This window comes from Fringilla coelebs (genome assembly GCF_963513975.1).
Source record: "Fringilla coelebs genome assembly, chromosome: 4".
NCBI lineage: Eukaryota > Metazoa > Chordata > Aves > Passeriformes > Fringillidae > Fringilla > Fringilla coelebs.
The window spans coordinates 56,950,362-56,964,785 of record NC_140032.1 but is presented as its reverse complement, the minus strand read 5'-3'; the positions used below and the strand labels follow the sequence as shown (position 1 = coordinate 56,964,785).

The window sequence follows — 14,424 nt, the reverse complement described above, 5'->3', positions numbered from 1 at the left end:
TGGATGCATTTTCCATACTTACCAAGAGCTTTGAGATCTACACAGTCTCTTTGCAGGTGTGACATACAAGAATATCCTCATCAAAACTGGAGTGTTTTAGGAAATGAGCAGTTCAGAACTTCTCATACATATGAATAGGGCTTGCCATTCACCTGTTGGTCTCGCTACACACTTGGTGAAGTGTGAAAATTCTTTTCAGTAGATCCAAAACTGCTGGAGTCACAGAGCCCATTTGGCATCCCAGCCCTTGCAACATCTGTTTCAGGAGCCAGTCTGATTCAGCCAATAAGCAGCACAGCAGAATGATAAGCACAGCAGGGGCAGGCTTTTGAGGTCTGTGGCTTTTGGTGGCACTTCTTTGCTGTGGGGACAGTGACCCAGGGATTTTTCCCTGGTGCTTTTACCCTCTTGCAGACACAAAAAGAAAAATGAAGATGTTTAAGACAATATCTGTGTTCATTCTGTTGTTTACAGGTGAGTGAACATTTCTTTATATTTTTTCCTCACCCAATACTTCCTCTTCAATGGCTGCAATTACTTTTTGAAAATATTCCTGAGTACATTCTAAATGTTAATTCATATGTCTAGATCTATAAGTACAATAATTGAAAGTGTTTTGTCTGTGTATTATTATATTGTACCACATGAATGATTACTTCAGTTATATCTCTATCAGTGAATTAAGCTTAATCAGTAAGCTAATGCTTAAAAAGCACAGAATTATTTTGCCATGCAAATATCTGTGACACTCCTTTTAATAAAACCTCAAGAATAATTTAGGTTGTATTTTAAAGAAGCCCTCTGCAGATACAGAAAAAGACATGTGCCAGTATAAAAGGTAAGACTTGTTGCAACATTAGTCATCTTAGACTCAATAATGAATGACAAAAATAAATGTTAATATCAGTTATGATCAATATTCTCACAATCAACAATAAAACTAGAGAAATGACAACACCTACATCTCATGTCTTTTTACTTGTCTGCACTACTGGTTGCAAGTACAGTGGCAGTATCTCAGTGTTGCTGCAAGGAAACAAAAAAATTTAATTGTTTCAGGCCTTTTAACTATAAGCACCAGGCTTTCTCACCCCCCCACAAAGACTTTGTAAATTTACTGAGTAGGAGTAATGGCTGGGATCTCCCTCTGCAAGTTTCATGAACTTCCCAACTGCACCATTTGCACTACTCAGGACCCCTTGTATCAGTTCTGGCTAATGAATATGTTTGATACTCAGAATTTGTAACTGAATGTTGTATTAGAGAGACCTTACATCATTTGAGTATAATACTGGACAGTAATGAAAGGGGTTTATGTTTGTCTGTTAGAATTTGTGACTAATTGTATCAGTTTCATAAATTTCCACCAGAACACTGTTTCCTTGTGAGAAAGAAAAAGAATAGGTTCAGTCTGGTGTGAAGACATAAAGCACTTTCTTCTTTAACCTCTAACAATAGAGGGAGAATTTAAGAAGGTGCAAAGAGGTGGAGGGGGTTGGCTAATGGACCTTCTTATCATGAGGGCACATGTGTTCTGAAACAAGCCTGGCTGAGAATTTCTGCTGTCCCTCTTCTAAAGAGTCCATGGAAATATATATATCACCCCTCTCTGCTGAGCTATGCCCTGCTTGGCAGAGTCCTGGGAAAGCTTCAAAGTGACAAAGAAAGTTTCTCTCCTAACCCTGGAGTAACTTCAATGCATTGCTAACAGGTGCTGCATGTTCTCAGAGAGGCAGCATCTGCCCATTAGTACTGTTGGGTGCACAGGTTTGCTCTCTTCCAGAGAAGCTGTGGATGGATGTTATGCCTGGAGGGAATGCTGTCATTCTAGAAAGGGCTTTGTAGGTAGCAAATCTCAGGGGAGGCCAGAATTAAATAAGACCTTTGATGATGCTGCTTTTTTTAAACTTGTGTTTAAAAAAATCTCACAGGGCAGAGCTTTGCCCTCCTGTGATGTTTGAGTCCATGTGGAATCTCCTGGAATATCTGCTTCAATAGGAGAGGTTTTGTTTTGGTTTGTTTTTTATGTCACAATTGGGGATGTGAAAAGCATCTCCTTAATGCTCCAATAACTTATAAAAGGGTATAGTTTTCCTCTTTCCTGTCACTAACAAAAAGTTCAGGAAAAGTATCTTTCACCCCTCCCCAATTCTTTTTCATTAATTTGCAATTGAAGGGGAGAATAATGTGAAAAAGGGATGTTAATTATATTTGTTAATTAATGCAAACAAATGAGTGTCATCATCTCCATCAGTGTGGTTGCTTCCCATTTGAGAAGCATAAAGGGAAAGAGGAAGAGTGAGAACAAGGATGAGTACATCAATAAACATCCCAGGTGGGCTGAGCTGCTATATCCTATCAACCCCCATCAAAGCAAATGAAAATGGGTTTGGTAATTTTCACAGAGTTCCCAAATCTAGTAAAGGCTCTGCTACTCTTCCCTTATGGATTTCATTGTCTTACTGCAGAGCAAGGAAATAATAGCTGAAAAGAATATCTGTGATTTGTTGTTGTTTTTTTTTAAGCTGAGTAAATGGCAGTGAGGGGAGTTTTTCCAAATTTTTTTTGAGAAATATCTTAACAACTTCAACTGAAATGTTCACACAAAATAAAGGGATGAAGGGAAACATTCCAAATGTAAAACAGCAAGCAAGATTGTCCAAGTTACAAGCATTTGAATCTTATAACTGAAATTATCAAACAACCTTATTAATAAAGGGTATGGCATACTTCAGCAATAATTTATTGAAATGTTTTTAATTTTAGGATATCTTTGTAACGCTCAGGAGGAAGAGACAACAGTACTAACTTCTTCTCCTGTACCAACTTCTAGTCCTTCACTTTTACATCCTCCACCTGATAAGGAATTTGGTGCAGCAGACTCATGGGAGAGTGATTATGATCCAGGTCTGTTTTTTAAGTTGTTGCTTCCTTCAAATCCTGAGTCAGTTCTTCCCTTGGGTGTGCACATGTGAGTCTTGGGAATACATCCAATGACTGTCCTTAGAAGAACTGTAAGCACAAACCAATTTAACAGCAATATAACCCTGTGACTGATTTAAACAAACAGGTTTCCACCTGTTTCTACAGAGGTGGAAGCTGAAGCACAAAGAATATTTCAGACATCTCAAATAACACAGCCTAAATAATTGTCTGTCAAGGGACAGGAAATGTATCATTTAATATAAAATGTCAGGCATTTTCCATGATCAGTGGCTAGCTATTCTGTGCCAAGAAAAGAACACTAATGAAGAAGGTAACAGCAGAAAAGGTCCCCCAGACCTGTGAAGTGTCTCGATTTTTTCTGTGACACCTCTCTGTGCAGCACCCGCCGCTGGGTGTGTCTCAAATGCCACGCTGCTCCCTCTGGGCTTTCTGGGGTGACTGCTGTCTTAAGCCCACCTCTGCTCTTGACACCACAGCACAGGCTGCATGACACTTCCTAGCTGCAGGCTCAGAACACTAATGCTTTCTCAAATCCTACCTTTCTGGGGCTTTGGCTGCTGGTGGTGGTGGTCTCCACAGCAGCTGCTGGGACAGTGTTAGTAGCTGAAATGCCAGGGATTTCACCTGCCCTCCCTATTTCCTCCTCCTGCAGTCTCTCTGCTTCTTAGTGAGGTATGAAATCCAGCTTTAGCTTCATTACACATGGCTGTGCAGTTTTCTCAAATTTCTAATTTTTATTATTTTCCTTTAAGCCGGAAGAAGTCTGCCAACTCTAGTAGGTAAGTTGACAATTTCAACATATTGTACTTTTGTTTAAATAATTTTTTTGTTACCTAAGTTTTGAATTTTTAACTTCTTTTACTGCAGCTAGTTATAGAATACAAAAGCTATGTATGGACTTGTCATTAGCCTGAAGAACTCTGTTTTCATAGAATAGTATTGAAGACACTCCTTAATGGCAAGTCATGGTATTTCTCTGCTGATTTGAGTAATGACAGTATCACTCAACCAGACTGAACCAGAGTAATTTGCTTTCCTGTTACTATCACTTTGGGCCTTTTTCTTTTAATAAAATCCGTAACACAAGTATTAATTTTTGATCAGCAGTAACTGTTCCTCACAAAAAAAAAAAAAAAAAAAGGAGATTAATTATAGCACATATTTGCACTGCCAAAAAAAAAAATACTGTCATGATCTCTGACATGATTGGCTTATTCCAGTACAAACCCAGACTTGGATGAGATTTTTGTTTGTAGGAAGAATCAAGACCTATATTTTAGTGCCACATATAACTATTTTATGCTGCATAATTACTCACTACAAATGTAGGTATTAATTTTTCCCTTGTCTTAATGGCTTGGAGTCAAGGTTACCTTTCTTTTTGCTCTTCTAGTGGCAGGAGTCAGCATTGCCCTTGTGTTGCTTTGTATTCTTATAGTTGCTATTTCTTGGTATGCATGGAAAAAATCACAGGTAAGTCCAAATTTTTTCTTTGGGTATTTGTCACTGTGTGTGTAATATGTATATATTATGAAACATGAAATTTCAGCTTTCCACTTATCATTCAGGTTTCTGATGTTCATTTGCACTGTAGTTGTTTTTCCACTGGAAGGGGTTTTTTGTCACCATTGGATGGCATTCTTAAAATTAGGCAGCTTATAATCAAAATTTAGTTTACCTCAGCTGACCTCCCTTCCTGGGTAGGACCTGCTGACATTTTTATAGGAATGGTTTCTGGTCTGCAGGTTTTTTTCATCTAAGGTCCTGCATCAGCAATGATAATTGAAGTGTTCAAGTTATCTGTCTGAGTTATTCTTATCTGAGTTAGTCTTACCTGTGATGAGTTATTATGGATAAAAATTAAAATACTAGGTAACTTAAAATAAGAATAAATGCAGTTACACTATAGAAACAGATATGCAAAAAAAGTCTGTTACTGAAACAATTTAATAATAAGGAAAAACATGAGGAGGACTAGTATTATATTGACATTACTGGTTTTCCATCTGTGTAGCTCAGTGATGGTGATGCATTTGTGTTTCTTTCCCAGGAAGGTTCGATTGAGCTCAATCCCATCCCCTACGGTGAGGCTGGAGTGTCCCTGCGGAGCCTTTCGGTGCCTGAGAACCAGCAGGAGTGGCCTTTGGAGAGAGCAGTGCAGTGACAGCAGGGGAGCTGCTGCATCACCCTCTGGGAGGAAAGAAATGCCCTCTCCATTGTAGATAGTTGAACAGCACTCTGAAAAGAACTATTTTCTGCAAAAAAGTTACATTCTTGAAGTTATAAATGTCCTTGTTAGGGAAAATGCCACACTTAGACCATTTTTTAATAAATGAAACCTGCACAGGAACACGACCACTGTTGAGATTAGCTGGAATGGCCACTGTTTGTGCTTGTATACCTGTGAATTTCCTATTGGAAATGGCTCCTGGAAGGTTTTAGCTTCCAAAATCTGGCTTGGGCCACAACTAGTTTACCAGCATAAACAGTGCTGTTCCAGTGCCTGGGAGTTTCCTAGGTATTGTTTCTTTTGCTAGTCTAGATATTGTTATCATTTACAGGTCATTTTAAATTACACAGTTGATACACCCACCCACTCCTGGTCAGGGATTATTCAAAAATGACCACTGCAAACCTTTGCTTGCTCATTGTGCTACTCAGTGGAAGAAGTAGTGGAAGTGTGACAGTAACATCCAGTAAAATTCAGGTCTTCAGGCTTAATTTATTCTTAAATTTAAAATCCATTTAATAATAATCAAGAGTCATTCTTCCCCTGACTGAGTGGCACTAATGTATGCCAGGTCCCTTCAGCAGCCAGTGAGTGCTGTGGGGCTCTGGCTGAGCAGGAGCTGGGTAATCTGGGGCCCAAAGGGCTGCCCTGCAGTAACTTGGCACAGGCAAGAGGAGCAGAGAGGCAAGGGGGTTGTCTGAGATGGCTCCATCAGAATATTCCTGGGTGAGCTTTGGCAAGTGCCCGTAATTCCTGAGCCTGAGCTCCTGGTCTGGAGTGCAAGCCCAGTAGTATGTCCTTAGCATAGTGTGTGAACCCCACAGCAGTGAAGGTACCCGAGAGCTGTAAATTGGCAGGAAGGCACAGATTCTGTTTTTATCTAAATCATCTCAAACCAGCATTCATTTACCCAGTAATAATGAAGAACTCTATTTCAGCTTTCAAATTCAGGTGCCAGCTGATGTTTTCTACAAATAAAGGCAATTTTGTCATGAAACTCAAGAGATTTTCAGGTGACTTCTGTGAAATAAAATGCGAAGGAATATTTGAAAGCTCATCCCTTTTTCCATCACCTCCATAGCTAACAATATCCATTTCTGTTCATTTACTCTGAGTTTAAGAATGTGGCAATTGTATTAATTTTATATGTTGCAATATTATTTAGGGTGGGAGAGTTTGGCTAAATCTGCTTGTAGGGTATATTTTTTTAATGTGCATCTTCTGTTTTTATTTCAGCTAATAGAAATTTTGTAAGTGCTTAAATGCTTTTTTAGATATTAGAGCAAGAGTCCCCTGGGCAACAAACAGCATTAGTTGAATATAGAGGAAATAAGAATAACAAATATTTGTGAGGAATAATTCATATAAACAATGTTTACAGTGCTTTTTAATTGATGTTTCCAAGCCTCTTTGTGAATAACTTTGCTTTTGAAAACACTTTCAGAGTGGTTGTATTTTTTTTCTGAGCTTTTACAGAACTTGTGTGCTAGAAATAATATTTAATATTTGTTATTTGGTGTTCATGTTGGTTATTGCACTGTTGAAGAGGTTTGTGATTGCTGAAAAAATTTTCCTCTACCTTGGGTGGCCAGTGCCAGAGGAGTGGATGCTGAGTATTTAGGAGATAAACTACCCGTGGGCTTGAAATGACTTGTGTCAACGAAGCCTGAGCAGCACCTGGGCTGACACAAATTGGAGGTTTTTGGCCCACAGCTCTTCAGTTCCCTGCCTGCCAAGCCGGGGAGCAGCTCCTGGGAATGATGGAGCTGTGGAGGAGAGGGCAGTCCCAGCTTTCTGGGGAAGAGGGGAGATAGTATGGCAAAACTTGAGAGACACATATTCTGTGGCTCGGATTTGGAAATGAGACAGGAAATAAGTGAAAAGGGAGAGCTCTGTGGAAATCAGGAAAGCCCTGATGAGCAGAAGCTGTGGGTGTGAAAGTGAGAGCAGCAGCACATCCTACCTGTGATTTGATTGTCCTTACACTCAATTTAAGCACGTTTGAAAGGTTTATTCACACTTCTTTTCCAATATAGGAAAGATGAGTAGGAATTGCCTCAATTTGAAGGAAATGAGTTTTGTATAATTTAGAGATGAGTCTTTTTGAGTTCAAGAAGAGAAAAGCAAACTACTCAAAGTGGTGTTGGAGCCTTGTCAACTGGGGATTACTTTTAAAACCAGATTACCCAAATTACCCTTATTACCAGCACAGTGTGAAGAAGGTTGCATGGTTGCATTGAATAGTCTCTGCAGGTCCCTTCAAGCTCTGAATTTCCAGTTCCCAACAACTACCACAGCTAGATAGTTGTGTTTGTACAGCAGCTTGCTTCATTTGTGGATGATTTGTAAAAAGCTGCAAAGCCCTGTACACTGCAGCCAGCAGCACTGGGAACAGGTGCCTTAGCAAAAACATAAGCAAAGGGCTGATATGGGTGATCTTCCTCAATTTGCATTCAAACCTTTTCAAATTTACTGCCTTTCTAAGCAGTGCAGACTTGAACCAGTACAATGTGCTGAAAACATTAGTTCCACACGTCAAGATCTCTTCTCCCTCCCTTTAAAAAAAACTTACAGAGTTGTTCATTGTCCTCTTCATCTTTTTGCTATGAGACCAGTGGACAGTTCTCTTTCCTTTTCCCCTGTCATTTGTTTTACAGAACCTCTAGCACAACTGTTTTGTCTTCCAAACTAAGAGTGTAACTTATTCTCCATTGATTTCATGTTTAGCACTTTAAAAATGTGAAAGCACATCTGCTTTTAATAACTGGAGGTTCAAAATGGAAAGCTTACTGTACTTTCTGGGGTAATAATGGCAATTTTTACGGTTTCTACAAAATTTTTAGAAGTTGGTGTCTGCACTTATGGTGTGAGACATGAGTTTGAAGCCAAAAGGATGTGGCTGGCTAAAAAACATGGTCAGTATTTTACACAGTCACTGGTATTAGTTATGTACATCCCTGGATTTATGCACATTAGCCGTCTTGGTCACAGCAAAAGATTTACTCTTGCTTACCATAAGGATGAACATAAATTGAAAGGTTTACCACAAGCTGCATTAACCTGTCTCATAAACAGAAGAAGAAGAAACAGGAGAAAAATTTTCAGTATGATTGAAGCCAGGCTGTAAAAACTTAGACCTTTAAAACCTTTCTTATGCGAAGTCCTCCCTCAGGCCTTTGAAATTTTATTTTTATCCAATTGTTTTCCATTCCTTCTCTGTATATGCTAGAAACAAACCCAGCAGCAGCTAGCATGTTTTCCTGCCTATAGACGTTTAACTTATAAAGGAAACCAGATAGAATATTGTAAAGGGGAAATATGTTACGGAGTGAGAAAGGGTGTGTTTAATAATGTGTGTCTCTATTTAGACAGAGAGTAGGTGCAGCCACTCCTGCCAGGCCATTTCACAGCACCTCAAACAAGAATATGCAAGCACCTTGCAGTGAATTGTCAAAACTCTGTAGACTGCTCTGTTCTTCAGCAATCCTTGCCAAGGAGCAGAGCATCCAGTAGGCACACAGACCAACACATGCAATACCTTTCTGTCTCACAAGCCTTTCTGCTAGTGAGCTGGTAGCTGGCTGAATGGCTGGAAGCAATGGTGCTGGACACAAACTGGATACTTTTTGTTGACAGCGCTTTTGATAGAAGGACATCAGTCCGTTGGCAGGGAGTTTCCAACCAGCTGATTTCAAAGCACCAAGTCTTGCTGTCAGACACCACTTTAGAATCATGCTTTCATAGTATTCAAATAATTGACCATGGCTTTCTGTTCCCTCCCTCCTGCCCAAGCACAGTATGGACATGTGACAGAGTAGGACATCTGTGCTGTCTGATTTGGGGACTCCAGCCCACATCAAGAGCGGGAATGGGGTGTATTCTAATGTGTGCCAGTGATAAGGCTTGTGTGAAATGCCCCTGCAGAGATAGGTTCTCCTGTGCCCCTCCCTGGCAACACCCTCTTTTTCACTTCATGCTGGCCCTAACTTCGTTTCTTTGGGGTTTGTTTGTTTTGCACAAAAAGAATGTTTTGGAGAAGAAGCAGCAGAATTTCTTTTGCCATGTTTGTGCCACCTAAAGTACACCAGACAAGGAGAACTTTTTCCTGCAGTTAGTGAGAGATCATTTTATGTAGCTGTAGTGTAGCCTTAATAAGGGAAATGCCTGGGCTGATTTTAATGGAACAACTTTGTGCCTATTTCAGGTATACCTGCCTCCATTTAAACAAAAATGAAAATGAAATTTCTGGAGGACTATTTACTTAAATTTTTTTTATCAGACTAACTTATACTTTGTAGCAACCTCCAGCAAAAATTCTGAAAATTTTATAGTACTGACTGGACAGGTAAAGAAACATAAAGATGTATAAGCCATGTAGAAAAAATTGTGTTTCACATACTCTGGTTAACATAGTTCTTGAGTATGTAGAATCATAGACTGATTTTAGGTGGAAGGAACCTTGAAGAGCATCTTTTTCAAACCCCTTGAAGGGTAGGGACAACTTTAACTAGGCCAAGCTGTTCACAGTCCAGTCCCACCTTGTGCAAATATTTTGGGTTTTTTTTATTAAAGACAGCAAAGTCAGCTCTGAAACAAAGCAAAGTCCAGCTCCCTCTCTTCTCCACAGAAGGCAGAAGAATCGCTGCTGTTAGTAGAGAGTAAAAATAATCAGAGGAATCAAAACCTGTTTAGCCAGTGAGTGACTGTAACAGGCTTTCAGTAACTACTAAGGAGGCTGTTGTTTTCTAGGGGGAAATAAAACCATTTTTACATTGTTTATTCCATCAGCTTTAATAGTTGGAAAAAAATCTGATCTTTGCACAAGGAGCCCTTCTTCATCTAGCACAGGTTTTATAACATTCTGCAATGCTGATGTCCCTATGGACTGTTGTTAGGCAAATTTGTGACATTTTGAGAAATTGGCCGTGATGCTTTGTTCTTCTTGGGGCTCAAGCCCAGACCATTCAGGAAGTTTCAGAAGTGCTGCTGTTCACCTCTAAACCAAATTAATTTTTGTGGTAATTGTGAGCCAAACTGTGCAAAATTTTCTCCCACCACTAATTGACAGGAGTCATCAAAACCACTCACAGGAGCAATTTACTGAGCTTCATTTCACTTGCTCTGTGCTACAGATACTGTGCTGCTCTTGTCTTCTACCATGCTACTTCTTTAGAACTAAAACTCTAGTTCAGATCCCTTTTGTGTTAACAAAGGAATTCCTTTTACAGTTTCATCCAGTTTGACATATTCTTTTATGGGCTAGAATTCCACCAGTTCATGTTATTCTGAGCTTGCAAAGTGCCTTCCTGAGTTAAAAGTTGCTCTAGGATTCTAACAGAACAAATGAGCACAGAGCTAGTGCCTACAAGTTGTGTCAGAAGAGAAGTGCTGTCTGAATAACAGGACAGAGAAATAATCTGGCATTCTTCAGTCCAGATCTGCAGTTTCAGCAGCAGATGGCTCGGATGCTGCAGGGTCTGGGTATATGAATAGGGACATTGTTATTCCTCCCTCAGCCTCATTACACCTAGGCAGTCTGTCTGAGCCCCATTGTCACCCCAGAACAAGCCTTGATCCAGATGTATAATCCTAGCATTAAATAAATGCATTTTTAAATGGGATTATGGTGAGGATGATTAACAAATCCCAAATTCTGATCTTACTGCAATTAGAAGAATTTGTTTATCATCCCTGCATTTTGAATCTTAGCATCTTGAGACATTCTAGTGACTCAGGAGGCTGGAATTTCTTTCTTAAGTGTATACTGAATTCCAACACCAGTGATAGGCCCTGATGATAGAGAAATACTCTGTAATCATCAGAAAGATTCCCATTAAAATAATGACTTTGCAAAAAAATCTTTAAAAGGAAGTATCAACTTCTTGGAAGTGCATGGATTCAGTATTAGAGGGAGGAAGTTACAGAATCATGGAATGTGCTGAGTTAGAAGGGACTCAACAGGATTATTGAGTCCAAATCCTGGCCCTGCACAGCACCATCCCCAAGAGTCACACCCTGTGCCTGAGAGCATTGTCCAAATGCTTCTTGAGCTCTGTCAGGCTTGGTGCTCCCCTGGGGAGCCTGTTCCTGTGCCCAACCACCCTGTGGGGGGAAAACCTTTTCCTGATATCTATCTGATCTGATATCCCAATGCCCAGCTTTAATTTAGGAAGAGGACTGAAAGGAAACCAGGAAACATTCACAACTAAAATTAGGGCATAGCATGTTTAAGGTTTTTGAAAAAGATTAAAGATATATTCTATTCAGGATTTGCATTTTTTATACCATCAGGAAGGGTCTGGAGCTGGGGGGAGGACCGGGGAAGCTACCTTTCACAAGGTAAGGTAAAATACCTTAGATACTTTTAGATTTTAGATTTTATTAAACCCCTCAAATTTCTATTTCAAACATATTTGTAATAATTTGTTTTAGAAGCTGAGTCCGTTTCTGGGATTTGTAGTGAGTGAAACTTTAAAGGGTTTGCTTTCAGTCATGTGTTTTCAGGAACACTCAGTATGGGTGAAAAGCAACAAATTAGGAAAAAGACAAAGACTAAGAGATGTATTGCCATGACATAAAAGAGAGGGTGGCCACCAGCCGCAGTAAAATAGAACTCTGTAGAGTATTTGTGTCTGCTGTATTTGATATGAGCCATCACAGAAAGCTATTTTCCCCTAGAAATCCTATATGGATTCCTTCTTTGCAGTAAGCTCCTGATCAGCTTGTGCTGGTGGAACTGGATCAGCTTGTGCTGGAGATGAAGAGACTTCATTCTACACATTTTATACTAACCAAGCAAAAGAGAAATGTGACCCCTTTGTCACAGGCTACTTATTTATCAGGAAAATTAAACTGATTCTAGAAATGTTGGCAGGAATCAGATAAAAGTGGATTATCTTTGGAAAAGTGGATCTTATTTCACACATTTTACTAACAAGCGTTTTGGTTAGTGCCAATAAAGGCCACATTTTTTTTTCCCCACTGTGCAGGTATTTGTTAGGAAGCCAACTGAGAAAATGAAGCAGGTGTGCATGTGCTCATTACAAATATGACTGGGACCAAAATTGGGTTGTGTGTTAGTGGGGAAAATAGCTGAAAATTTGACTTCGGGTGTAAGTTATCGAGAACACCGATAGATGGTTTGGCACCTTTTTATGGCCTACTGGTTCTGCTTCTCAATTTGTTTCCATACCAATGCCAACTAAAGCCACCAGTTTCTCTCTGATGATGAATTCATGGCAGACCTGCAGCTTGTGAGCCATGCTGAGCTCTCTGCTCTTCTCTTGTCATCAGGGTTTTGACATGCACAAAAATCCTGTCTTGTGTTGCAGCTCTCATTTCACGGGCAAAGAAAGGGCATTCACTGAGAGTGCAGGAGGTGAGATGGAGGCATGAGTGGAGCCTAGCAGGAAGGTCTTGGAAGGAAGTCATGAGCTCAATGACAATATTATAATCCTGTCTCTGTTCTTCTGCAAAATATTTGCATAGGACTCAGAGATTCTGATAACTGAACAGATAATGTCTGATCCCAACCTCCATGGACTTCATTAATGTTACAATTAATGAGTTCTGTTTATTGCTCCATTCTGGGCAAAACCAGTCAACTAAGTAAAATAAAACTCACATGAGGGAGTTCATCCTTATTCATCAAGGAATACACTTTATATCTTCCTCTACTAAGGCACTTCATTCTCTTCCCACTGGTGCAAATGGGAGGAGAAAATGAGGACGCAGTCAAGGCTTCTCCAAGGCACTGTCTGGTGGCAGGATCTGTCTCTTTGAGAACCTATCTGTTTTTCACAGAATCCTCAGCTTCCTGTCTGTAGGATAAATTAGGTAGATTTTAATGACAACTCCAGACTAGTGGAAGCTGGTGCTCAGCGTTTTGCAGTCATGTAGGTTATGCCAAATTCAAAGAAACCACAAGTCTGGAGCTGAATGGCCGGTTAGAGGTAGATGTGGCTGGCTGATTATTAACCAGAGAAAGTGGATATAGCAGCAGCCCTTTGAACACTAGAGTTAGGTTGGCTTTTACTACCAAAAAAAAATTTCGTTTGGATTCACAGCTAAAAATGTCACTGTTGTGCACACTCACTTCAGCTCAGAACGAGCTGTCAGTGGAAAATACGATCTTCTAAAAAAATTCCCTTGAGCTTTTTCACCACACAGAATCCTGGAACCCTCAGAGGTGGTGCAGAGGCACAGAACAATGCAGTTTTTATGTAGTCACACAACGTGCATGACCAAAATGTCTTCTGCATATAAATAATACAGATACAGATGCCCCCTTTGCGGAGATGTAAGAAATAAAGAAGTGCAGTTCTGAAATGCTGCAGCAAAAAGCTGTATTTTCAATTTGGAATGAGAGCTGGGAGCATGTGAAGAATAAATGAAATGAAGAGATTAAGCAAGAGTATAAGGCTTTAGTGACAATGTCAGATACCCAGGGGACAAGAATGAAGCAAGGACAGAGATCAGGGATAGAAATAGTTTACATAAATTGAAGTAATATGTCGAAGAAGTCCAGAAGATTATGAAAGCTGAAATAGCAAAAAGAGTATTGAAAGACCAATGACTGGAAGAACAGATGGGGAATTGAGATTTGAGGGCTGAAAGTAGCAAAGATAATAAGCAACCAACACTGATGAAGTCTCTGAAGTAAGGGAAGACAATTGGAGGTGGTGGCTTGAAAGACTGAAGGCATTGGATGAAAGGAAGTGAAAAGTAAATGCTGAGATTCAGAGAGTGAAATCAAGAAACTCAGTGTTTAGCCTTGTGAAACCAAAGGCAACTACAAACCAAAGTCACAACTATTGATTGAGGCATCAAAATGTGAGGAAGGACCAGCATGTTTCAGAGTTAGAGCTTATGTGTGAGCTGAGTACTGTAACCAAGGACTGTCTTTATAATGGGAAAAAAAACCCTGCAGTTTGAAGTAACCCTGAACTTGGAGTGTTTTGGCCCAAACATTGGTGATGTAAGCATTCTTCTTTTAAAAAAACCCCAGTATTTTGTACCTTCAGCAGCTTTGCAAACACAGCTGTTGGGCTTTAATTATATTTAAGTCAGTGTATTGGTACCACCTTGATGGTTAGAAGATACCTACCAATTTTTTTTTTTTTTTTTTTTTTTTTTTTTTTTTTTGCGTGAAGACCTTTTAGTTAACAGAGAAGTCCAAAGGAACTGGTAATTCCAGTTCAGACCAAAATCAGCTCAGTAAAACTGTGCCCTTTCAGGTGTTTCTTCAC

General features: G+C 39.7%; 1 protein-coding gene across 1 annotated transcript; it reads left to right on the top strand.

Moving 5' to 3' along the window:
* The first annotated feature begins 357 nt into the window (after positions 1–357).
* LOC311153015 (uncharacterized protein) lies at positions 358–6,472 on the top strand. Its single transcript, XM_084204536.1, has 5 exons — positions 358–474; positions 2,767–2,907; positions 3,699–3,725; positions 4,340–4,419; positions 4,997–6,472. The coding sequence occupies exons 1-5, from the start codon at positions 429–431 to the stop codon at positions 5,108–5,110; spliced, it is 408 nt and encodes a 135-aa protein (XP_084060662.1). The 5' UTR covers positions 358–428; the 3' UTR covers positions 5,111–6,472.
* Positions 6,473–14,424: the final 7,952 nt, after the last annotated feature.